The 26,893-nt window shown below is 41.0% G+C and overlaps 1 protein-coding gene across 1 annotated transcript; it reads right to left on the bottom strand.

The window, feature by feature from the left end:
* Positions 1-1,393: 1,393 nt before the first annotated feature.
* LOC110955586 (TUB like protein 1) lies at positions 1,394-23,463 on the bottom strand. The gene is given in 14 exon segments (XM_022200643.2): positions 1,394-2,305; positions 5,435-5,606; positions 6,999-7,097; positions 7,203-7,311; positions 7,417-7,529; positions 13,584-13,748; positions 13,836-13,918; positions 13,992-14,126; positions 14,775-14,862; positions 14,865-14,893; positions 16,908-17,039; positions 17,131-17,241; positions 17,353-17,485; positions 23,337-23,463. Coding segments are annotated over 14 exon segments (1,518 nt in total). The 5' UTR covers positions 23,352-23,463; the 3' UTR covers positions 1,394-2,171.
* Between the last annotated feature and the right edge of the window lie 3,430 nt (positions 23,464-26,893).

Below are 26,893 nucleotides of genomic sequence, written 5' to 3'. Positions count from 1 at the left end.
AAGACGGAGGAGGGGGAGAAGAACTCACCTGGCAGCATCTGTCCAGGAGAGCAGCCAGCTTCAGGCTTCATTTAATCTGCGAGTTTGGACAACTGCCTGAGCAGGTTCAGGCAGAATACACACCTCTCACTTACTGTCAAGGTTCAAACAGGTTTTTCGTCCTCAGCGAAGTCAGCTACCGCAGAAAACCAACCGAGGGTGTCTCAAAAGAACTCACAACTGGAATCCGTGTGATAATCTGCCAGCTGCCGTCTCACAGCAGATGAGACGGTCGTAAAATATATTTTAGAACTATTCCAGCAGATTACAGAAAGCTATTGTTGAGGGCTTTGCGGAGGGATTGTGGAGATTTAGGCCTGTAAATAGGAGTTTTTCAACCCTTGTGTCGTCCTGCGAGTCAAAAATGACCCGTTTTAAAGATTAAAAATGGGGGGGAAAGTACATATTTTCACAGTGAAACTTCTGATGTCCACATTTTCTACATTTTTGGGAAATCTTTGAACATTTTTGATGCAAAAAAGAAATGTTAAAGACATTTCTTAAGAACATTCACACAAAAAAATGAACCAAACTCAAGTGAATTTTGCTGGATTTTGGTTGATTTTTATGTGAATGTTCTTAAAGAAAATATTAGAAGTTTTACTGATATATATGGAATCACTTTTGATATTTTTACGATTTTTTTGGGAAAGATTTTTACTCATTTTTTGAAAATATTTACAAGAATTTTCTTCTCACATTTGGGGGATTTTTTAAAATGTAATATTTCAGGGAATTTTTTAAAGGAATTATTGGAATTTTCTTCCCGAGGGTTTTGCAAATTTAAAGATTGAAAATGTGGGAAAAAATATATTTTCACGGTGAAACTTCTGATGTCCACATTTTCAACATTTTGTGAAAATTTTAAACATTTTTTGGTGGAAATAAAATAAATGCTAAAAAAAGTGTTTCTTTAAGAACATTCAGAAAAAAAATCAATCAAGATTCAGCAAAATTTGCAGGATTTTGGTTGATTTTAATGTGAATTTTCTTAAAGAAAACAGAAGTTTTCTTGAGATATATGTGATCACTTTAGATATTTTTAGAAGATTTTTACAAATTTTTTGAAAATATTTACAAGAATTTTCTTGCCAAATTTGGGGGATTTTTTTTAAATAAAATTTCTAAGGGAAACTTTTAAGGAATTGTTGGAATTTTCTTCCTGAAGGTTTTACAAATTTTCAGAAATTAGGGGATTTTTTTGCTGATTTTTTCAGACAAGGAAACAATATTTTTTGCTGCCAGTAAATGAAGACAACAGGAGGGTTAAGACAGCGCTGACTGTGCTAAATCCAACAGGGTTTATCATATCTGTGTAATTTGTGCTGAGAAACAAGATGCGGTTGACAAAAACTCATTTTGACTTCAAGCACGTTTAATTCACATGTGTTATAAGAACAAGCCTAGAAATAAAACAAAGGCAGAGTTCAGGTAAATGACTGATTTTTACAAAATGCTGGAACCAAAAACACGTAAATAGAAAAACCTACAAGAGCTCAAACCTGAGACGGACAAAAGAAATCTTTGGAGAAATAAAACTTACACTGAATTATTACGTTAACATTACAACACCTAAATGAAGAGCCACAAAATAATAAACTTCTGTGCATCAAAAATACTTAAAACAGCTCCACATTCACCACAGACAGACGGTGCACCAAGAACGACAGCTTTTATGAGATTAAATGAGCTTCAAATGAGACTAATTTTACTTTTTATGCTGCCTGAGTAACAATGTGTGACTTGTGCAGATTGCTGATGTGCCACAGAGTGTGACAAATTAGAATTACATTTTGAAGGAAATAAATCCAAGGCCCTGGTGACCTACTGGGATTTGACCTAGAAAGCAATAAAACAGAAAACAGCATACCAAAGCCAAAACATAACAGAGGTTAGCATCCTTTATTGATGTTTTTAATCTATAAACACCTCCGTCACTGCAGTGAAACGTCATCGTTACTCTCCAGCCAATGGAGTCCTTTGAGTCTGACTTTTCCAAGACACAAAATAAGACTTTCAGATAATATGAGAGGGATTTTGCTTCTTACACCTGGAGGTTGTCCAAAGATGTGGGTCTGTCTGATGTGAGGGCAGGCTTGTTGCATAGTCGTTTCAGTCTGAGAATCTTTGTTTTATTCACAAGCGATTTTGCCGTCGAAGCTGGAGAGCGCGATAGCGAAGGCCTGCACGGCGCACAGCGGGTAGTTGTAGTCCAGCGTGAAAATGTCATCGGCTATCCGACCGAACTGCATCACGATGTAGTCCACTGGAAAAAGCAAAAGGACATTTTAGATGAAGCGGATTTCACTCTCGTGTCGTCCTGCGGGTCAAACTGACCAAATTTAAAGTTTATAAATGTGGGAAAAAATATTTTTATGTCCACATTTTCAATATTTTAGGGATATTTTTGAACATTTTTTTGGTGGAAATAAAATAAATGCTAGGAAAAAAAAGTTTCTTGAGAACATGAGTTAAAAAATCAACTAAAATCCAGTGAATTTTGCTGGATTTTAGTTGATCTTTGTTTGGTGAAAATTCTAAAAGAAATATTAGAAGCTTTACTGATATATATGTAATCACTTCAGATAATTTTAGGATTTTTTTGTGAGGATTTTGACTCATTTTTAAAAAAAAATATTCATAAGGATTTTCTTGCCAAATTTGGGGGATTTTTAAAAAATTTTTAAATAAAACTTTTAAGGGAAATTTTAAGGAATTATTAGAATTTTCTTCCTGAAGGTTTTGCAAATTTAAAGGTTGAAAATGTGGGGAAGAAAATCCCATTTTCACAGTGAAACTTCTGATGTCCACATTTTCAACATTTTTGGAAGTTTTTAAACATTTTTTGGTGGAAATAAAATAAATGCTAGAAGAAAAAAATAAGCTTCTTAAGAACATTCACAAAAAATCAACAAATATCCAAAGATTTTTGTGAATGTTCTAAAAAAATATTATAAGTTTTACTGACATATGGAATCACTTTAGATACTTTTAGGATTACTTTTGGAAGAGGTTTGCTAATTTTTTGAAAATATTTACGAGAATATTCTTTCCAAATTTGGGCATTTTTTTAAAAAATAAAACTTTTAGGAATTATTGGAATTTTCTTCCTGAAGGTTTTGCAAATTTTCAAAAAATCTGGAGGATTTCTTTGCTGAATTTTTGGATTTTTTTCCAGACAAGGAAACAATATTTTTTGGTGCCTGTAAATGAGGACAACAGGAGGGTTAAACAAAATAATTCACATAATAAAAGGTTAATGCCTGTCTAGCCCTTTACTTTAATTGCTTTTCAACATTGAATCACGGTCTATTAATTGCGACTTTTTTTTGACAAAAATATACAAAAAAGACTCTTTCATGTCAAAGTGGAAGCCAATTTCTACAAAGTACCGTCAAGTAATTAATAGCGAAAATAAAAAATAAATTATTCCCTAAGTCTTCAACTCCTTTTTCCTCCTTCCTGGTGCATTTCAGTATATGTGTGAAATGGAGTTCAGCTGTACACTTAATCCACCATTAAGAAATGGAAGAAATATGGCACATGGACATTTGCCAAGAGTGAGAGGCCACCAAGACACCTATGACTCCTCAGAAGCTATAAGCTGCAGCTCAAACATGTGAAACAACTGCTGCCTGTTCTTCACTAATCAAAACTTTATGGGAGAGTAGCAAAGCCTAAAATGAGAGTTCACCAGAAGGCATGTGGGAGATTTTGAGGTTAAGTGGAAGAATGTTCCCTGGTCTGATGAGAACAAGGCTGAGCTTTCTGGCAATCAGACTCAGCGCTGCTATGTTTGGAGACCAAACAGTGCACATTATAGCACACCATCCCCACAGTGAGGCACGGCGGTGGCAGCATCATGATGTGAGGACGTCTCTCAGCAGCAAGACCTGGAAGACTTGTAAAGGCAGCTCTCGACTTTACAGGGAAATCCTGGGCGTCAACCCAGATCTGTCTGCAGGAGAACCACAATTCAGGAGAAGATATGTATTGTCGGATTCGAATCGCAGTTTCTGGGCTCCGGACTGTGTAATGACGAATCTCCAAATATCTGACTCGTCTCAAAAATGCACTTTTGGGCAGGGGTTGAAGCGGATTTTCGAGAAGTTTGATCTTGCTTCAGAGTCCAACAACATTAGCATAGCATTAGCATGGATATCTCCGTCTTTGGCTTTTTTTGGTCTGTGTAATACAGCAGAGGGGAGGGGATCTGAAATCCAAAATTAATATTCGGATATCACTACAACAACCTGAATATTCGGGTTCAGCCCTAAAGATTTGTCTTCCAGCAAGACAATGATGAAACACAAACGGCTAAAGTTACACAGAAATGATTTAAAAACAACAAGAGAAGCACTCAGAGAGAGCAGTACTCCACCAAGGCTGCTCAGTTGTTGTATTACTTCTGGCAGGTAAGTCCCGATAAGTCCACAGTGGTGGACTTGTAGTAGGATCACAATCATATGATCGTCAGCAGGCAGCTGATGTAGTGTTCACTTGTTGTCATGGTTACAATGACGCCATGCTGCTATCTCGCAACGACACAGAAATCTTTAACAAATCCATGGATGCAGACTATAAGCCGCATCACTGCCAAAATCTAATCACTTGGTCCTTGTATCATTTCTGACCTTCACTGAAAATGTATTCCAAATCCGTTATTCTGTTTTTGAGTAATGTTTCGCACAGACAGACGGAAGGACAAATGTGCGCTGATCGTCACATAACTCCACTGGAGTTACAAAGTGAATGTTCTCGAGCGGCCGAGTCTTAAATCCAATTAAGAATTTCTGGAAGAGCTTAGCAATGATTCCTGTGTAAGCTGACAGACTTTAGGCAAGTTTGCAAACAAGAAAAGAGTAAAATTATATGGTCTAGATATACAAAGCAGGTTAAGATCTATTCTCATGAGCCCAATGCTGCAATTCCTGCCAAAGGTGCCTACGGTATATTAAATACAGGCATGAAGGGGGTGAATAGTTATGCAATCAGTTATATATATTTATTTGGGTCTTACAGGGTGAATGGTAAATTCTTAAACTCAGAATGATTTAATGTTAAAAGGCAATAAAAGGAAAAAAACTTCCTGGTTTGCTTTTCAAAATTGGAGCCAAAAATTAGGCAAAAAAAGGTAAAATTAGTTCTTTAAAGAGTCCTTAGTGGTTGTTGGATGCCTGTCTTCAAGAGATGTCAAAATGTTCTATTTAAAACGGTCTATTTATTGATCTAAATTTCACCATTCTGATCAGATAAAACTAAAGAGAAAGCACATCTAACTCACTGATCTTTACTATTTTACTTCTTTGTATTTCACCTGTAGCCTGCTGCGTATTTCTTTGCTCGATACATGAACGCGTAGACGTGAACAATGAGATGAGGAAACAGTACTCACAGTCTTTGCTGTGGACTATCTGGAAGTTCTTGATGGAGGCCTGGGTGACCCGGCCGTTGAAGTTCAGCACATGGGACGCCGTTTCTTCGTTCCAAACGGGCGTCTTGTTGTGAAGCTCGATCAGATTCTCCATCCTTCTGTTCTGGTGCCTTATCAGCAAGCCGTCACAATCCTGCGAAGAATTCAGAAAACATTCTTCAGTGAAGATCAAGAAAAAGCAACGTGATCATACACACCGGCCTGGAGCTGTCTCATAGTAAAATGCTGTGAGAATTATGGAGGGTGTTTTTCAGCATTTGTTGAGGAGGACGAATGTGCGAACTGTTTTGTAGGCGTATTAGTAAGGACATGCCGCCTTAAACATATACCATCTCTAATATGTTACTTCATTACGATTAGAAAGACGCTATCGTAGGTTTCAGATGCGCTTTGGAGTCATCTGAGACTCCTTCTGTTCTTGACCCTACATTGTAAATCATTTTGTGTTCTGAGATATTTCTGTGAGGTCGGCTCCAACAGCTTCTGCTTGTGTTTCTCGAAATAGTTTACGGTGGATTTTATCGTTTGCTTTGGGTCTTTGCCCAGACTCACTTTCTTACCTGCCTGCATGGCATTCTCACCCAGAATTTGCTGGGACTCGGTGGAATCCATTATTCTCTTTATCTGTCTGCCTCTCAACCTCAAAGCAGGATATTTACACCCCGTGCTGCTCCATTTTTTCTTCAAACATTCCTTTCATGATTGTGGCCCAAGAGTCCACTTCTAACTTTATCAATCCACAGCACTTGATCCCAGAACGACTCCAGATGTTTCCTTGCAGAGTTCAGACTCTGACCTTTGTGATGAGGCTGCAGACTACGGCTCTATCATGGACACTGTTACACTGTTTGCTTTGCCCCTCTGCCTGGTATAAATGCACAATTATCTTCTTCATCTTACAGATTTTGTCTTAACTTTCACAACTCTGCAACTTCCATTTCTTAGTGAAAACTGACTCAAATACCTTCGAAATAACCTCATCTGACAACTTTGCTCTACAGGTGTTGGTTAACTTCATTTTCTTTCAGTAGCTTTCAGGCTTCTACGGCTGTTGAGCTGAGGAACTTTGGTTATGTCTCAAAATGCTCTCGACTTTTAAAGGTCATCAAATAAAAAGTTAACATTTGAAGTTTTGTTATTCTACCGTAGGGTTATATTTTATTGTTTTTGTTTCAAAACCTTATAAAACACAGGATTAGCTCATGGGTGTCCAAACGTTTTGATAGGACGGTATATATCTATATGTATATAAGAACAATGTGCCATTTCACAGAAACTTTGCTGTAAACATTTATATTTCTTCAAGGAGAAAATTATTATATCTGAGCACAGTCTTGTGTACTGCTCTTTTTCTTTCTCTTGCACTATTTCTTCTATCTATCTATCTATCTATCTATCTATCTATCTATCTATCTATCTATCTATCTATCTATCTATCTATCTATCTATCTATCCATCCATCCATCCATCCATCCATCCATCCATCCATCCATCTATCTATCTATCTATCCATCTATCTATTTACACTTCTTGGTCGGAGTGGGACTCGGTCGTTGTTCTTGTCCATTCCTGGGATGACGACCGTCATCCTTCTCGGCCCTTTCATTCCTAAAACGTTTGTTTCCTGAAGCCAGAAACAAGCAAAGTTAAGGATTTTACATTTTCCACTTCTGTTCTTATGTCAAATGCCGTTAGGTAAATGCACTGTAGAGCTGAAGGAATAACTCACATAGATGATGCCGGCTAACTCCTGCCGTGCATTCGACATGTCTGGAAGTGCTCTCTCTGGATTCAGAGCGTTGTCAAACACTGTGAACTTAGTCCCCATTAAATTTGACCTGAGGATTGTATAAAAGAATAATAATCATTTATTTAAAACTGTGCAAACTATTACTCTTTGTGGCTGATATTACATATTGTGTTTGCAGCTTTGAAAAGCGTACCTGAGCTTCCCGACAAAATTCTCTCCACCTCTTGACAAATCTGTGGCATCAATGGAAATGAGGTAATTTGAAGTGGTGCTTTTCTTCCTTTTCCTCCCAGCCAACAGAAACGTCTGCAAAGAAGAAAGAAAGAAAACTGTTTAAAACTATCAATTACTAGTAGAAATTCAAATAATTAAATGAAGTAGTGGCAGTGCTGCTGTTGCATGTTGTTCATCACTTGTGCTTTGGTCGTAAAAAAAAGAAGAACTCAGAAAACTTCAATTCAACCTTTTGCAGTAAAATTATTGAACTGTCTCAGCGATTTGCTCGTTCATTGTCCTCACTCATATGCCATTGTTGCACCCGTTACATTTACATTGTTCTGTGAAGAGTCACTGCTATTAATTCTTCATTTGGCCAATATAAACTTGTTTATTAGCTGAATAGTGTGTTTCACAGAACTACCAAAAGCTGATCAGTCTCACGATCATTTTCTGTAATTCTTTAAGTCTTTTTTGAGAGACAGGAAAGTGGGAAGGACCTGCAGCAAAGGACCATGAGGTGGACTTGACCCCATGACCGCTGCGTCAGGGACGAGAGCTCCTGTTTATGGGTCGCCTACTCAACCCGTTGAGCTACAGCGGGTCATACCTGTGTTGTTGTAAGCCAAGGGACAGAGAGCATGAGGACTTGCTCTTGCTTTGTATTCTGGGAAACCCTGTGGTTTTTTTCCAACTTTGTTTTATCAACAACAAATTACATTTTCAGCTTATTCACAATTACAAATTCAGACATAAAGAGGTAAACATGATTGGTCTGACGTGTATTTTCAAGTCAAGTATAGCTATTTTAATTGTCATGTTGAAACAAATCAGAATACCAACTCTGCTGAAGAGACTGTAGTTTTCTTGTGTTTATCCACTGCCGTTCAAAAGTTTGAGGTCACTTAGAAAGGTCCTTATTTTTGAAAGAAAAGCAGTTTTTTTTCAGTGAAGATAACATTAAATGAATCATAAATCCAGTATTAACATTGTTAATGTGGTAAATGACTATTCTAGCTGGAAATGTTTAATGGAATATTGTGGAGTTGAAACAACGAGACGGGGGATGTAGGTGAGTCGAAAACTTTACTGGTTTCTCTCCACTTCACAACAACTTCAACACCACTACATGTGTGTACCTTAACCGGCAAAAACCTAAAACATAACCCGCCAGAAATCCCGGAACCGGAAAACTAGATTCTTCAAGGCACAAGTCCTCTTTGGTGAATGTCTCTTCTCCTTTACCAAGTGGATCCACCACACAGGCCCCCCCAGAATTCACCAAAACCGACAATCAAAAACAGTGCAACTACTAACCACAGGGACCGAAACAAAAGAAACAGTCAACGACGTGGGGGGCGAACCAGCCGCCCGAAACGGCTACGCTGCGTCGGAACGGGGCCACCGGAGGCCGGAGGCCCGACTGGCGGCGGGGCCCGGTCCGAAACCGGAGGGCGCCCCCTCCGCGGAGGAAGGGCCAACTGAACCGGCTCCTCCACGTCCATGTGGGCAGGTTTGAGACGGTCTACAGTGACCCGCTCTGGCCTACCGCCCACGTCCACGACAAAGTTCTTAGCACCCGCCTCCAGGACGCGGAAGGGCCCGTCGTAGGGGGGCCGCAGCGGAGTCCGATGGCCATCGTGCCTGATGAAAACGTACTTCGCGGACGGCAGGTCCTTGGGCACGTAGGACTGTGGAAGACAGTGGCTAGCTGTCGGAACAGGAACGAAGGCGTCGGCAGCGGCCCGGGACACAGTACGATGAGAGGCGGCCGACCAGGGAGCCGTGGTGTCGGGAAGGAACTCCCCGGGGACCCGTAGGGGCTGACCGTACACCAGCTCAGCGGACGAGGCCTTGAGGTCCTCCTTGGGGGCAGAGCGAAGGCCAAGCATGACCCACGGAAGGCGGTCAACCCAGTTACCGTCTGTAAGACCGGCCCGAAGAGCGGCTTTCATGTCGCGATGAAAACGCTCACACAGTCCATTGCCCTGCGGATTGTACGCCGTAGTGCGGTGAATCTTCACCCCCAGGTGGTCAGCGACCGCAGTCCAGAGCTCTGACGTGAACTGGGGGCCCCGGTCACTCGTGATGTCACCAGGCGTCCCAAACCGGGCCACCCAGCACCCGATGAACGCCCGGGCGACGTCCGCTGCTGTGGTGGAAGAGAGAGGGACAGCTTCGGGCCACCTGGTCGTCCTATCCACCATTGTGAGCAGGTGAGTGTATCCGTGGGAGGGGGGCAGAGGGCCCACCAGGTCCACATTCACATGGTCGAACCGCCTCTCAGGCACCACGAAAGGCGCCAAAGGGGCTTTGGTATGACGGTGCACTTTGGCCCGCTGGCACGGCACGCACGAGCCAGCCCAAGCTCTAACGTCCTTCCGGAGGCCGGGCCAAACAAACTTGCCACCCACCAGCTTAGCCGAGGCCTTCACACCCGGGTGGGAAAGACCATGGATGGCGTCGAAAACCCGACGGCGCCAAGCAGCAGGTACCAGAGGGCGCGGACAACCGGTGGAGGTGTCGCAGAGGAGGGTTGCGTTGGCCACACCGAACGCCACGTCGGTCAGCTGCAGTGCAGTAGGGGCCGAACGGTAGGCTTGGACCGCGGAATCCACGGCTTGGTCTGCCGCCATTGCGGCATAATCCAACCCCAGGTGGACAGACCCCACAACTGCCCGAGAGAGGCAGTCGGCGACAAAGTTGTCCTTGCCGGACAAGTGCCGGATGTCAGTGGTGAACTCCGAGATCGCGGAGAGCTGCCGCTGCTGACGGCCAGACCACGGCTCCGAGGCCTTGGCCATGGAGAAAGTCAGCGGCTTGTGGTCCACGAAAGCAGTGAACCGCCGACCCTCCAACAGGAACCGAAAGTGTCTAGTGGCAAGGAAAAGGGCCAGCAGTTCTCTGTCGAAGGTGCTGTACTTGCGTTCGTTCTCCCGGAGCTGCCTGGAGAAGAAAGCCAGCGGCTGCCAGGCCCCGCCCACCCACTGCTCACACACCGCCCCCACCGCGTAATCAGAGGCGTCCGTTGTGAGCGCCACTGGAGCAGCGGAAGAGGGGTGCGCCAGCAGAGCAGCGTCGGCCAGTGCGGCCTTGGCGGCGACGAAAGCTTCGTCCATGTCCGCGGACCAGTCCAACACGTCCTTAGGCGCTTTGCCCCGCAGAGCCGCATACAGCGGACGCATGAGGTGGGCGGCACGGGAAATAAAGCGGTTATAGAAGTTCACCATGCCGTTAAATTCCATCAGGGACCTCACAGTGCGGGGGCGGGGGAAAGCGGTGACCGCCTCCACCCTGGCAGGAAGGGGAACTGCTCCCTGCGGCGTGACGTGGTGTCCGAGAAAGGTGATAGAGGACAGACCAAACTGGCACTTAGCTGGGTTGATGATGAGGCCATGGTCGGTGAGCCGCTGGAACAGCTGCTGAAGGTGTGTCATATGCTCCTCAGGGGAAACGCTGGCCACGAGGATGTCGTCCAAGTACACGAACAAAAACGGCATGTCTCGTAACACAGAGTCCATAAGGCGCTGAAACGTCTGTGCCGCGCCTTTGAGGCCAAACGGCATACGTAAGAACTCGAAAAGTCCAAAGGGCGTGATGACAGCCGTTTTTGGAACATCTGCTGGGTGGACCGGCACCTGGTGGTAACCACGAACCAGGTCCACTTTGGAAAAAATGACGGCCCCCGCCAGGTGGGCAGAAAAGTCCTGTATGTGTGGGACGGGGTATCGGTCAGGGGTAGTGGCATTGTTCAGGCGACGAAAATCGCCGCACGGCCGCCACCCACCATCAGCCTTGGTAACCATGTGCAGGGGGGAAGCCCACGGGCTGTTCGAGCGGCGCACAATGCCAAGGCGCTCCATGGTGGAAAACTCCTCCCTGGCAATGGCAAGCTTGGCTGAGTCGAGACGCCTGGCTCTGGCGTAGACTGGGGAGCCCACGGTAGTAATGTGGTGCTCCACGCCATGTTTAGCCACAGCAGACGAGAAGGTGGGCGTGGTCAGGTCGGGGAACTGGGCGAGCAGACGTTCATACTGGTTACCGGCAGCGAGAGTGTTAGACAGGCAGAGTGCTCCCGCTCCCCCAAGCGTGCATGGGTAAGAGGCAAAAGAGACGGCGTCTATCAGGCGACAGTTCTTAACGTCCACAAGCAGGTTGAAAGCGCAGAGGAAGTCCGCGCCCAGGAGCGGTGTGGACACACCAGCCATAACAAAGTCCCAGCTGAAACGGCGTCCGCCAAAACACACATCCACCGACCTGGTGTTGTACGTACGGATGGGCGTCCCGTTCGCGGCGTCCATCCGCGGTCCGTGTCCACCGGCCATGGTGTCCACGGTCTGAGCCGGCAGGATGCTGCGCTGCGCGCCGGAGTCGACCAGCAGCCGCCGGCCGGACAACGAGTCAGTGATAAACAGCAGCTTGCAACCACCGCCGACGCCCAGAGCCGCTAACGAGCGCCGGCTCCGGCGTTTCCCCGAACCTTGAAACTGCAGGGCTTGCGGCATTGTTTGGCCTTAGCTCCAAACCTGGCATGGTAATAACAGAAACCGTCGTCGGGGTGGCGGCGAGCTGTTACCGCAGCCGCGGTGTCTGCACCACCCTCCGGGAGCGGCATAGGGGTGTCCTGGTGGGGCAGCACGGCATGGACGAACTGTTGGCGGTTGGCTAGGAAAACCCTGTCCGCTTCTGCCGCCAGAGCACGGTAGTTCTTGCCGGAGGACAGAGGGGAACTGGCCAACGCCGTACGAACAGGCGCAGGGAGTTGACGCAGAAAAATATGCGTGAAAAGGAACGAAGGATCAGCCGATCCTAGCACAGCCAACATCTTCTCCATTAACTCCGACGGCTTGCCGTCACCGAGGCCGTTGAGGGAAAGCAGGCGGTCAGCCTTCTCCAACTCCGATAGTTCGTACAGCCCCAGAAGGAATGTCTTTAATGCCTCGTACTTGCCGGCTGCTGGTGGAGCTTCCAGCAGCATCATGGCGCGCGCCGTGGTGGAAGCATCCAACGCCGCCACCACATGGAAGTATTTCGTTGCATCCTGCGTAATCCCCCGCAGCTGGAATTGGGCTTCGATGTGCTGGAACCACGGCCGTGGGTTATGTTGCCAAAAGTCGGGCAGCTTGACTGCCGCAGCGTAAACGTTGTTAGCATTCCCGCTAACCGCGTCGGCGGCAGCTACCTGGACTGGAGCTACAGGGACGGCTTCGTGGTCGGACATTGTTCGTGCACGTCGGGGTCACCAATGTGGAGTTGAAACAACGAGACGGGGGATGTAGGTGAGTCGAAAACTTTACTGGTTTCTCTCCACTTCACAACAACTTCAACACCACTACATGTGTGTACCTTAACCGGCAAAAACCTAAAACATAACCCGCCAGAAATCCCGGAACCGGAAAACTAGATTCTTCAAGGCACAAGTCCTCTTTGGTGAATGTCTCTTCTCCTTTACCAAGTGGATCCACCACAATATCTCCATAGGGGTACAGAGGAACATTTCCAGCAACCATCACTCCTGTGTTCTAATGCTACATTGTGTTAGCTAATGGTGCTGAAACGCTCATTGATGATTAGAAAACCCTTGTGCGGTTATGTTAGCACATGAAAAAAAGTGTGAGTTTTCATGGAAAACATGAAATTGTCTGGGTGGCCCCAAACTTTTGTACAGTAGTGTAGGTCAACTTTATCTCCTTTCGAGCGACTGTAACTAATAATATCAACTTTAGCTATTGTAGGGCAACTTTCGCAAATATGGAGCAACTTTAATTCATGTAGACTACCGTTCAGAAGCTTAGAGTTGCTTAGAAATGTCCCTATTTTTGAAAGAAAGGCAGTTTTTTTCAATGAAGGTAACATTAGATTAATCAGAAATACAGTCCAGACATTGCTAATGTGGTAAATGACTATTCTAGCTGGATTTTTAATGGATTATTTCCATAGGGGTACAGAGGAACATTTCCAGCAACCATCACTCCTGTGTTCTAATGCTACATTGTGTTAGCTAAAAGGCCAATTGATGATTAGAAAACCCTTGTGCAGTTATGTTAGCACATGGATAAAAGTGTGAAATTGCCTGGGCGACCCCAAACCTTTGAACGGTGGCGTACACAATACAGTTTATACTTTAACTGTAAAACGGCCGACCTTCTTTTCGTTGTCCAGATGCAGGTAGTACAGCGGGTAGAGGCTCTTGTCCATCCCTCTCTGGTCCCGGGTCACTCTGCATTTGACGGTGACGCCCTGAGGAGCCGGCTCCATCACAAACTTCTCCAGGTTGTCAAACTCGATCTCAGGTGAGGGAGATCTCTCCTGGTCAGGAACAGGAAGTACATTTCAGTTCGCTCGCAATGTCTTCCTGTGTGGCTAACATGACACAACGTTGAAAACGTTTCTTACCTTTTTCTTCTTCCCTTTGCCCTTCTTTTTCTTAGATTTCTCTTCTTTTTCTGACTCAGAATCGTCACTTTCCTCTGCCTTTGCTGCAGAGGACAAAACATTTGTTACATGCTTGTGGTTGACTCAAACAGTTGAGGACGTTCGTGGTGAACTTGCCTTTTTTCTTTGTCTTCTTTTCTTTGTCTTTATCTGCCGACGTCTGGAACATGGACGCAGAGCTAGCGGTGGATTTCTTCTTTGATTTAGTCGACTTTGTTTCCTCTTCACTGTCATCGCTGTCGGATTTGGCAGCTGCTCGATAAACAAGAAGATTTGCAGCAGAATTTCATACACTTATGGTTGCATTACTGTCTGTAATAAAGGCAACACTTTCTATTTATAGCGTCAAGATTCTTGCTGTTTAGTATTTAACCTCCCTGTTGTCTTCATTTACGGGCACCAAAAAATATTGCTTCCTTGTCTGAAAAAAATAAAAAAATTCTGTAAAAGAATTTCCGAAATTAAAAAAAAACAAACAAATGTGGCAAGAAAATCCTTGGAAATATTTTCAAAAAATTGGGTAAAAATCTTCCAAAAAATCCTAAAAATATCTAAAGTGATCACATATATATCAGTAAAACTTCTAATGTTTTCTTTAAGAACATTCACAAAAAAAATCAACCAAAATCCAGTGAAATTCGCTGGATTTTGGTTGATTTTTTGTGAATGTTCTTAAGAAACATCTTTACCATTTCTTTTTTTTTCACCAAAAAATATTCAAACATTTCCTAAAAATGTTGAAAATGCGGACATCAGAAGTTTGACTGTGAAAATATATATATTTTCCCCACATTTTCAAACTTTAAACTGAGTCAATTTTGACCCGCAGGACGACACGAAGGTCAAGAGTGTGTGCAGACGGGCAAACCCTAAACTTTAAATACTAAAAAACATCATCACCTTTCTTTTTACTTTTGGACTCTTTCTCTCCATTTATCTGGAACATCGAAGCCGGCTCTTTCTTCTTGTCTTTTTCCTTTGACTTGGATTTTTTTCTTTTCCGTCAGAATCTTTGTCCTCTGAAAAATGAAAAAAAAAAAAAAACAGGCAGAATTTTAAAAAATGTTATCTGTCCTTGAATGTGCTGAACTGGAGAATTGTGTAAACCCGCACTGAGGAATGTAACCGCATTTTTTTTCTTCAAAAGGCAAATAATGTAAATCTCATTCCTTTAGGAGTTGGAGAGCAGCGTGGAGCGACTGCCAAACAAATCCAAACCTTAATCAATGAGCCAGCAGGGATCTGAGAGCGGGGCAGATGTGAAACAGCAGAATGAATTTTCAGCATTCACCTTTGATTTTGTGCAGCTTGAAATCTGCTCTCGCCGTTTCTTCAAGTTGTTTCATCAGATTCTGACAACTTGAGAACGTGAGAGGTAATCAAGTTGAATTGCGACAGATTTTTTTAAATAAGAATTACAACTTTGACGGTTTCTTTTAGGCTAAGGAAAGCAGAGTAACATTAAACACGTCTACGGTACTCCTGAAGCCTCCACACAGAGAATCCAGGCCGCTGGAAGATAACGAGGTAATGGATGCCGAATTCCTCGCTCAAATTAGTGGCACAAGCCTCACGTCCGCAAAACCTCGATTACACTCGCAGCACCGTCGACGCTCGCTTGGAAAATTTGTCCCACATTGCCGAATCTGTCCCAACATGCCCTCACATCCAGACTTGCTGACTAATGTCTTCTCAGAGCTCTGCATGTTCTTGGCAACCATGAACTTGAGGGATTAGGAGAACATCTGCTGAGGAGACCACTAGGGCTGGCCCAAAAAGTGGTTTCTGGCCTCCGGATATTCGGACCCTATTAAAGACTAATATCCGAATATTCGTTCAGGACAGCGGTGGTCTTCAGCATCTTGTCTCGAGTTTATGCAACGAAGTGAAGCATGACGTCAGAGTCGGCAGCAACCCGGCCATTCGGGTGGTGGTAATAAACACAAATGGATGAGTCGATGTGGGCCGAAGGCGGAGGGAAGACAGTAACGCTGCATATTCTTTCCCGGTAACGTCTGACCGGGAGAGGGAGGCAAATATTCGGATACCAAAATTAATATCCGGATACCGCCGTAGCGAACGAATATTCGGATATTCGGGATATTCGGGTCTAGCCCTAGTGAACACTTGCACTGACAGAATTTGTAAGAACTACTTTGTTCAGTCCCTCCAGGAATTCGCAATGTTACGAATGATCGTACCAATTCACGTAAATTCAACCAATCCGAATTCTGCGCGACTTTCACCGCTAATTTTCCGCAATTTTGGCCGTCCTCTCGTGAGTTCTGCCAATCATAGCAGTCCTCAGCGCAAATGTAACTGATGCTCGTATAACTGCACTGTAAAAATGTTTGCACGTAATGAAAAACTTTCAAACCAGTTTGACGCCGTTTATCAAACACTGAATCACCGGAAACAGGTTAATCAGGAGAAAAGTGTGTTTTTTAGATTTTTTTCTCTTGAAAAAACACATTTCCTGACTCCTGCACAGTTTTTAATGAAGAAAATGCTATGATATGTGGAATAATACTGCCATTTTTGCGTTTAATTCCTGAAAAGAACACAGTTTTTCCAAGTTTAATGTACATATTATTGTACTGGTAACAGAAATATGCTGCAATGTTTATAACAAGTAACATGGCAATGTAAAAAATACAGATTGTTCCCGGTCAAATTGATGTAGTTGTGTTAATAACGAACAAACGCTTTCATATCTATGACAGTTTTAACCTATTAAATGGTAAATACACTAAATGTTGTGCTATTAATGGAAATATGCTGTCATATTCATGTAAATCTTCATATTCTTAAAGGTTAAAACTTTTCTTTACAGTTAAATATAGAACAAAGCACGATTTTACTGCTAAAATCAACAATATCAATACATTTCTTTACTGTAAATGTAGAAAATGTTTTACGGTAATTTTATGGTAGCATTCTGTCTGGAATTTTACCATAAGAACAACAATTTTTTCTACTTTTACAGTGTGTAAGCACGCTGTTCATGCCTGTTTTCCATTTGTGTTCTCATACCTTTAGATTTAGATTTCTTCTCTCTGGCAGAGCTTGCAGACGGAGAGCTGTCCTTTGTCGTTTTTTTCTTGGTTTTCTTTTTGGGGGTGTCCTCGTCATCGTCGTCCTCATCGTCGTCGTCTGTGTCCGAACCTGCAGTCATGGAAAGTGCATTCATTATGCTATAAATGCCTTCAAATTTATGTGAAAAGTACGAAATACCACATCGCAGTCAACGGACCACCTTTCTTTTTCTTTGGAGCACTTTTGGTTTTCTTTTTTGGCTCTTTCTCTTTTTCTTTTTCGGGTTCTTCTTTGTCTTTCTCCGGCTTCTTTTTCTTCACTTTCTTTCCATCTGCAACGTCGACAAGAAAACACAAGCGTCGCTCAAGAGAAACATTCAAAATACAACAGCTTGTCGTCTGCTTTCTTTGTAGTAAAAGCCTGAAACGTCACAGTTCCTCACTCTGGATGGCAGAGCTGTCCTCTTCTACGACATCTTCACTCTTCTTGGTCTTTGTTTTTTTTGGTTTGGCCTCCGTTCCGTTTAACTTCGCTTCCGTCGTGCCATTGGCCTCCTCTTTCTTCTTTTTCACCTTCTATGAATTTTCCTTTAAGGTAAAAGAGAGATTAGAGGTGAGATTCATGAAGGGAGGACAAGAAAAAATGACCACAGCTGAGAAAAATGAAAACTGCGAGACGAAAGATTGAATCGAAATCGCGACAAGATTGCATCGAACAACTCACCGTTGAAATGTGAAGAAGCAGGAAGTAGGAAGAGAAAGGAGAAAAGAGGATTAAGAGAAATTATATCATCATTAGTATTTCGCTCGTTATTATTTTTAAGTTACCTGACGAAAACCTGCTCACATTAACCCTCCTTTTGTCGTCATTTATGGGCATCAAAAAATATAATTTCCTTGTCTGGAAAAAATCTAAAAATTCAGCAGAAAAAATTCTCCAAATTTCTGAAAATTTGCAAAACCTTCAGGAAGACAATTCCAATAATTCCTTAAAATTTTTATTTACAAAAAATCCCCCAAATTTGCCAAGAAAATTCTTGTAAATATTTTCAAAAAATGAGTAAAACTCTTCAAAAAAATCCTAAAAATATCTAAAGTGATTACATTTATATCAGCAAAAACCTCTAATATTTTCTTTAAAAACATTCACATAAAATCAACCAAAATCCAGAAAATTCTTAAAGAAACATTTTTTTCTAGCATTTATTTTATTTCCACCAAAAAAGTTCATAAATTTCCCAAAATGTTGAAAATGTGGACATCAGAAGTTAAACTGGGAAAATGTTCATTTTTTCCCACATTTTCAAATTTTAAATTTGCAAAACCTTCAGAAGAAAATTCCAATAATTCCTTAAAAGTTTCCCTTAAAAGTTTTATATTAAAAATTTTTTTTAAATTCCCTGAAATTTGGCAAGAACGTTCTTGTAAATATTTTCAAAAAATAAGTAAAAATATTCCAAAAAAATCTTAAAAATACCTAAAGTGATAACATATATGTCAGTAAAGCTTCTAATATTTTCTTTAAAAATATTCACAAAAAACACCCAAAATCCAGAAAAATTAGCTGGATTTTGGTCGATTTTGTGTCAATGTTCTTAAGAAACGACACGAAACAAAACAAAAAAGACAAAAGTTAGACAGAAAAGTTGCAAAGCGATAAAAAATGGACAAATGACAAAAACGAGATAAAAAATGAGAGAACAGTAGACAAGAAAAACTCAGAACAACAACAATACACAAAAAACAAATAAAGCGAAACACAAAATGACAAAAATAAGACAAAAAAACACAAGCCAAAACGACAAAAATGAGAAACAAACCAACAAAAACATGAGACAAACGACAAAAGTTAGAGAAAAAACAACAAAAACGAGACAAAATATTGCAAAAATGAGACACAAAAGAGCAATGAGCAATCTAATATTTTACTTTATGATCAAAACAACATGTCATGGTCTACAAATTATTTTAAATTTGCAGTTTTACAATTTTACAATCTGCAGTTAATGTCTTGTCTGTAATTTTTACACTTTGAGGGCTGGATTGGACCCTCTGGAGGACCGGTTTTGGCCTGCGGGCCTCATGTTGGACACCCCTGGTCCAGACTGTTTTGTTTAACCTGCCTGTCAGGTTCAGTCTGTATTATATGCTATCATTAACCACGCCTGACGGGTACGTCGGCGGGGTTATTGCATTCGGTGCGGTATCTGGCTGGGTAAGTATGTATGTATGTATGTATGTGGCTATGTCCGGTCCGATATCTCTGCAACCGCTGAAGTCAGGATAATCAAACTTGGCACTGAAGATCAATCTAAGGTCCCCTGCTCAGTTGTGGAGTTACAGGTCAGCAGATCAAGTCGGAAGGGAGATACGTACGATGATCAAAATTGATACATATTGCATCATTTGTATAGGGAGGACATGGTTTTCGCCAGTAGAGAGCGTGGTTCTGCCCTCTACTGAGGGCTCGTCTAGTTTGTTCCTGCAAAACAAATCTGCTCATGAGTATTAATGAAACAACCTTGAACCTTCAGCCTTCCACCTTGGAATAATCTACTGCTATTTCTGATGTACAGTTTTGTAACATTCACTTGCAGCCACACATTTAAAAAAAAAGAAAAAAAACCAACTGAACAAGTTTGGTAACCATTTTATGTAACCCGCCCAGGCCTCCTACTGAGCACCAGAAAGCTAAAAATAAAAGCATCTAAATCACAAACACACATTACTGGACGTCAAATGTTAGCTTTGCCGGCGCTTGTGGTGTTTTTACAGAAGATTGCGACTCTTTGAGAAACAATCAAACCTGCTAAGACGCCCTAAGGGCAAAAAAATAAGAGCCTAAAGGGGGTGGAGGTATGAAAACATTTGAAAGTCAGTTTGGTGGACATTTAGTGGCTCTCTCTAGTCCAGGGGTGTCCAACATGCGGCCCGTGGGCCAAAAGCGGTCCTCCAGAGGGTCCAATGCGGCCCTCAAAGCGTAGAAATTACACAGAAGATATTAACTGCAGATTGTAAATTAGTAAAACTATAAATTTAAAATAATTCCTAGACCATGACAAGTTGTTTTGATCATAAAGTAAACTGGCCTACTACATTGTCCTTTTGTGTCTCCTTTTTATATTTTGCCTTGTTTTTGTCTTTTTGTCGTTTGTCTCATGTTTTTGTCGTTTTGTTTCTCGCTTTTGTCATTTTTTGTCTCGTTTTTGTCATTTTGTATCCATTATATGTCTCGCTTGTCTCATTTTTTGTCGCTTTGTTACTTTTTTATCTAATGTTTTGTCTCTTTTTTGTTTTGTTTTGTGTCGTTTGTCTCATTTTTGTTATTTTGTTTCTCGCTTTTGCCATTTTGTCTCGTTTTTGTCAGTTTGTGTCTCGTTTTTGTCATATTTTGTTTTGTTTTGTTGTTTTTTTTGTCGTTTTTGTCTGACTTTTGTTGTATGTCTCATGCTTTTGTTGCTTTGTTTCTTGCTTTTGTCATTTTTTGTCTCATTTTCAGCATTTTGTATCCTTTTCATGTCTCGCTTGTGTCGTTTTGTGTCTTGTTTTTGTCAGTTTGTGTCTCGTTGTAACATTTTGTCTTGCTTTTGTTGTTTTTTTGTCTGACTTTTGTTGTTTGTCTCAGTTTTGTTGCTTTGTTTCTTGCCTTTGTCATTTTTTTGTCTTGTTTTTGTCGTTTTGTATCCTTTTTATGTCTTGCTTGTGTCGTTTGTCTCATTTCTTGTTGCTTTGTAACTTTTTTGTCGAATTTTTTGTTTTGTTTTGCGTCGTTTGTCTCATTTTTGTTATTTTGTTTCTCGATTTTGTCGTTTTGCTTCTCATTTTTGTCATTTTGTTTCCTTTTTGTCTCGCTTGTGTTTGTTGTGTCTTACTTTTGTCATTTTGTGTTTTGCTTGATTCGCTGTTTTGTGTATCATTGTTGTCACTTTGTTTTTGTCTCGTTTGTCCATTTTTTGGTCGTTTTGTAATTTTTTTGTCTAATTTTTTGTCTCGTTTTTGGATTCAGGTTGTTCATGATATTTTGTAAAAAGATAATTCCTAAATATGAACATTTTCTGAATGTACTTTTTTGCACTGAAACAAAGGAAACATTTGGAGTTGTGGTCATTTATCGGTTATTATGCTCTGATTTTACTGGTCACTGGAGCTCAAACTGGGCTGAATGTGGACCTGAACTAAAATGAATTTGAAACCTCTGCTCCAGTCCATCGTTGAAATAAAAACTGTTCTATCTTTAAAACCTGCAACGTGACGTCCAAGCCCTGATCCTCAGTCCTCTCCCACAAGATCCATTTAAGAGTTCTTACAGTTATTACTTTCACACACCGTAACCTTCACGTATAATGACCGAACATTTCCACGTTACGCTAAACAAAAAGAGCCCCCAGCTTGTGTTTTCACCAAACATTTCGTAAGAGTGCGTGAAGCCCGAGGACTAAACCGTCCCACAAACCAACAGGAGCAACAGTCCCGGGTCACGGCGATCAGGGTCAGTGTGATTGCGGACAGCGGAGACGGTAAAGGTAATCCTATTAGATGTAGATCCTGCACTGATGGAGGCCTATTTGCGTCCACAGAAAATCCACAACTCAGAGTGATGGCAGCAGGGCTGGCGTTCGTCATGTTGTGTTGAACGTTTTCGTTTCACTTTTCACCCAAATGACCCGACTCGTTTGGTGAATCCGCCAACTGTAGCAGCTTCCTAATAAATGCTGCCCACTGTGGTAAATGCTCAACAAGCGGAAAAAATGTCCTGTTAGTGTCACAGCTCTGATCGAAGCATGTACTTTTGTAAAAATGTGCATGGAAGTCTTTCAGCACAATTCTGGACAACCTGGCATGTACAGGGTGATTCAAAAAGAACGAATAACCCGATTTAATTGTGCAATATTTTAATAAGGAAAAGCAATAGAAAAGTCCAGCCAAGTCATGAGTATTCTACTGACAATCAGCTTTTATTTGATGCTTAAGGTCATCGAATGGCATCGAATAACAGCGGCGATCAGCTCAGTTAAATGCTGATGCACATCTGGGAGGAATGTTTGAATCGCATTGAGGTTTTGGCCACACTGAGCACTTGTAAGACAGGGGGGAAAAAAGTTGATTGTGAGTAGAATACCCGTGACTCGGCTGCAGTTTTCTATTGCTTTTCCTCATTAAAATATTGCGTAATGAAATCGGTTAATTCTTTTTGAATAACCCTGCATGTTACATAAATCCTGCAACTGACTGGAGAGACTTGGATCCAACCGAGAGTCAGGAAGTTATGATCCAAAATATTGCGTAAAGGGACAAAGACTACGACTTAGTTTCTGTATCTGATGATGCAACATTTCCTTGACTAACAGGCTAAAAGAGTTGGCGAACTGTTATTACACATAATGATACTACTAATAATACTAAAAATAAGAAGCAACGAGAGGAGGCCTTTAAAAATTAACGAAATAATGAAGGAAATCCTGTTAGTTTTGCTTTGAATGCCAGAGCAGCACGATATTGAATTTCCCTCCAGATTATCTATCTATCTATCTATCTATCTATCTATCTATCTATCTATCTATCTATCTATCTATCTATCTATCTATCTATCTATCTATCTGTGGTTTGGGTGGCTGGATTAGTGACTGCCTTCAATCCCTCAAGCGTGCTTTTGCAGATTTATTGCTCAATAGATGAGCTCTACAAACGTAGACCTACACAACCGTTCAAACAGTTTGGGGTCACCCAGGCAATTCCATGTCTTCTATTGACTTTTATCCATGTGCTAACATAACTGCACAAGGGTTTTCTAATCATCAATGAGCCTTTCAACACCATTAGCTAACACAATGTAGCATTAGAACACAGGAGTGATGGTTGCTGGAAATGTTCCTCTGTACCCCTATGGAGATATTCCTGATGACGTCTAGACTGGATTTATGATCCATTTAATGTTTTCTTAATTGACAAAAACTGCTTTTCTTTCAAGAATAAGGACATTTCTAAGTGAGCCCAAACTTTAGAACGGTAGTGTAGTCAATCGAGATGTGAGTTAGCAGCAAATATAAAGTGTCTAACTCTGTAAACTGCATTTTTTAAAACCATGTCTGAATATCGTCACCATTAGATAACCTGTGTCATATGATAAACTTCCTGCACTGGCCTTTCTGTACAGAGCAGTTATCTCAGATGTGGGTCAGATATTTTAGTACACAAGCCACATCACTTATTCTTTCTTCTTAAATTTAAATCTAAATTTCAACTACATTCCGTTTTAGCTACACAGAGCAAAATGAGACAAATGCTTTGCGCTGTAACTCTGAACTTTGCGGATGCAGTGTTGATGCGAGATCACCAAGCAGCTGATCGATTACCTAACGAGAAAATCTATTTAGAGTGAAAAAAAACTAACACGCCAATACACAAAACCACAGCTCAACCCTTTTACCTTCTCTGCAGACATTCCGTGGCCTCCAAATTCAGCTCTGGTTCTTTTTAGAGGTTAGAAAATAAAAAAAAAAAAAAGTGGGCCCCTCAAGAAAGATAATGAAAGGGTGAGAAAGCCCTGTACTCACTGCGAGTCCGTCAGCAGAAAGTTGTTAATAGGATTTATGTGTAAAGCCATCTGCTCTGCAGAAACACGTCAACGGGAGAAACCACAAAAGGCTTGGGAGGAGGGAGAACACTTGTCGTGTGTCCACCAAGCACGGAACTAAAGCAAATTCTGGTTTTCAGGGTTCTCATGAAAGTGGCAGCTTCAGCATGCCTCCTTCACTGGAAAAACTCAAAGTCTTACCAAGTCTGTTTGTCTTATTTTAGTCCAAATGTCTCATCCCACTCGATTTAAGATAAATTCACTTAACAAGTGACATTTCATCAGATGGAGGGGCTTGTTTTAAGATGACGCATCTTAAATAACTTGTTAAGTCAAACAATCTTGAAATTATCTTATTTTGAGTTGTATTTTATAAGAAAACTCAAAATAAGTTTAACTCTCATGTCGTCCTGCGGGTCAAATTGACCCGTTTTAATGTGGAAAAAATATATTTTCAGTCAAACTTCTGATGACCACATTTACAACATTTTGGAAATTTTTTGAAAATTTTTTTTGGGAAAAAAAGAAATGTTAAAAATGTTTCTTAAGAACATTTACAAAAAAAATCTACCAGTATTTATGTAAATGTTCTTAAAGAAAATATTAGAAATTTCATTGATTTATATTGAATCACTTTAGATATTTTTAGGATTTTTTGTAAGATTTTTACACATTTTTTGAAAATATTTACAAGAATTTTCTTGCCAAATTTTGGGGAATTTTTCATTTTTTTAATATAAATTTTTTAAGGGAAACTTTAAGGAATTATTGGAGTTTTCTTCCTGAAGGTTTTTTTTTGCAAATTTTCAGAAATTTGAGGAGTTTTTTTGCTGATTTTTTGGATTTTTTTTCAAAAAAGAAACAATATTTTTTGGTGCCATAAATGAAGACAACAGGAAGGTTAATACATCTCAAATTAGGAGGTTACATGAAAGCAAAAATCTATTTTTGAGTGAAAAGCTATTATTTTTTTAGCATGTCTGGCTTATTTTAAGACACCTAAGCTTGACAATCCTGGTAAAATAAAGCTTAAAATAAGTTTTCCCAACTAATTTGAAGATCTCAATATTCTAAATATCACATCTTATTTCAAGAAATCTTACCGAGCCATTTTTCACTTGTTTTATTGGCAGAATTTTTTCACTTATTTCAAGGTAAAGGTTCCTTGAAATAAGTGTTTTTTTCTTGTTTTTAGAGGGGCATTGTTCCTCCCTCTGCACTCTGTAATATTTAGTCCTGACAGTCAGAATAATCATCCATCACTGCGTTATATTTACCTGCAGACGTGGGTCCGAACCAGAAGCTTCCTCCTCTTGAGTCCTGGAGCAAAAAGAATTAAAAGTAATGTTCACTAACAGAATGATGACCTCTCAACTAAACCTTCATTTGAACCTAAAACCATTCAGTCTGTCATTTTGCTCTATTAAATCGCTGGTTTTTACATGTGTGACCGAGAATGGGACTTGTCTTATCAATTTCCATGAGCAAAGATATTCAATTTAACCCTGCGGTTGTCTTCATTTACGGGCACCAAGAAATATTGTTTTCGTGTCTGAAAAAATCCAAAAAATCTGCAAAAAAAATCCCCAAATTTCTGAAAATGTGCAAAACCTTCAGGAAGAAAATTCTAATAATTCCTGAAAATTTTCCCTTGAAAGTCTTATTTTAAAAATTGGCCAAATGTGACAAGAAAATTCTTGTAAATATTTTCAAAAAATAAGTAAAAATCTTCCAAAAAATCCTAAAAATATCTAAAGTGATTACATATATATCTGTACAACTTCTAATATTTTCTTAAGAACATTCATAAAAAATCATCCAAAATTCAGTGATATTTGCCGGATTTTGCTTTATTTTCTGCGAACGTTCTTAAAGAAACATTTTTATCATTTGATTTTTCCCACCAAAAAGAGTTCAAAAATTTCCCAAAAATGTTGAAAACGTGGACATCAGACGTTTCACTGTGAAAATGTCTTTTCCACATCTTCAAACTTTAAATTTGCAAAACCTTCAGCAAGAAAACTCCAACAATTCCTTAAAAGTTTACCTTAAAAGCTTTATTTAAAAACAAAATTCCCCCAAATTTGGCAAGAAAAGCCTTGTATTTTCAAAAAATGAGTAAATATCTTCCAAAAAAATCCTAAAAATATCTAAAGTGTTTACATATATATCAGCAAAACTTCTAATATTTTCTTTAAGAACATTTACATAAAAATCAACCAAAATCCAGCAAAATTTGCTGAATTTTGGTTGATTTTTATGTGAAACATTTGTAGCATTTTTTCCCCACCAAAAAATGTTCAAGAATTTCCCCCAAAATGTTGAAAATGTGGACATCAGAAGTTTCACTGTGAAAATACTTTTTTGTCCCACATTTTCAAACTTTAAAATGACCCGCAGGACGACACGAGGGCTAATATCCTATAAGACTAAGAAAAGCAGCAAGTCTTGGGCATTTATGCTTACGAGCTTACATTTTACAAAACTTAAAATGGCAAATGATTGTATTTATATAGCGCTTTACATGATACATCACATTCACACACTGATGGTGGAAGCTGCCATGCAAGGTGCTATCCACGACCCACCAGGAGCAATTAGGGGTTAGGTGTCTTGCTCAGGGACACCTTGACATGAACACAACGATCGAACCGGCAACCTTCCAGTTACAAGACGGCCACTCTACCCACTGAGCCATAACCATCTGTCTGCACAGCCAGCGAGCTCTGTGGAGCAAAGCACCGTTCTAACATTAACAGGTCACACGGGGAAAAGAACTGGGCCTGACAGAAACAAATAAAGCTTTCCTTTGCATCTAATTGGTTTAACATCACTTGGCTAGTGGCAGTGGAAAGAGGGTGTGGTGTAGCGCTAATAACCATTCAGAAAACTCAGGTTCGACTGATGGAAAGCACGAGGAGGATACGTGCCACAAATAAGAGCTGCTCACATGGTCAACACATTTCCGTAGCTGTATAATGCAGCGCTGGCTTACTGTACCTGTCGTCTGTCCAGGCCTCTTTGACGGTGTGATTGTGGAGAGGCATGGCTGATGCCATCCAGATTATGCTCGCCTGATTTTAAACCCGTATGTTATCTGCATCACTAACAAAAGGTGCTAATTTATGCACATATACAATTATTCACCAGGTAGGAAGGTGATGCTCCCTCTAGAAAGCAATGTGACCAAGCCTGCAAATGCCCACGAGGCTCCATAAACACCCGGATGCCCACAGAGGGGTCATATGACCCTTCGTCTAAGAGGATTTTAAACAAAGCAACAGGTCCCCCCATTGACTGCCATCCAACCAGGAAGGCCTGAGCCTTCAACTGGGATTACGCTAATCAGCTGCTCACCATCTGCGAGCATTTCTAGGAGTTTTTTTTCTCATAAACTCTGGAGCTTTCCA

Source organism: Acanthochromis polyacanthus, chromosome 5 (assembly GCF_021347895.1).
Source record: "Acanthochromis polyacanthus isolate Apoly-LR-REF ecotype Palm Island chromosome 5, KAUST_Apoly_ChrSc, whole genome shotgun sequence".
NCBI classification, from domain to species: Eukaryota; Metazoa; Chordata; class Actinopteri; family Pomacentridae; genus Acanthochromis; species Acanthochromis polyacanthus.
Note: the sequence above shows the minus strand (reverse complement) of the source record. Positions and strands in the feature narration are given on the sequence as shown.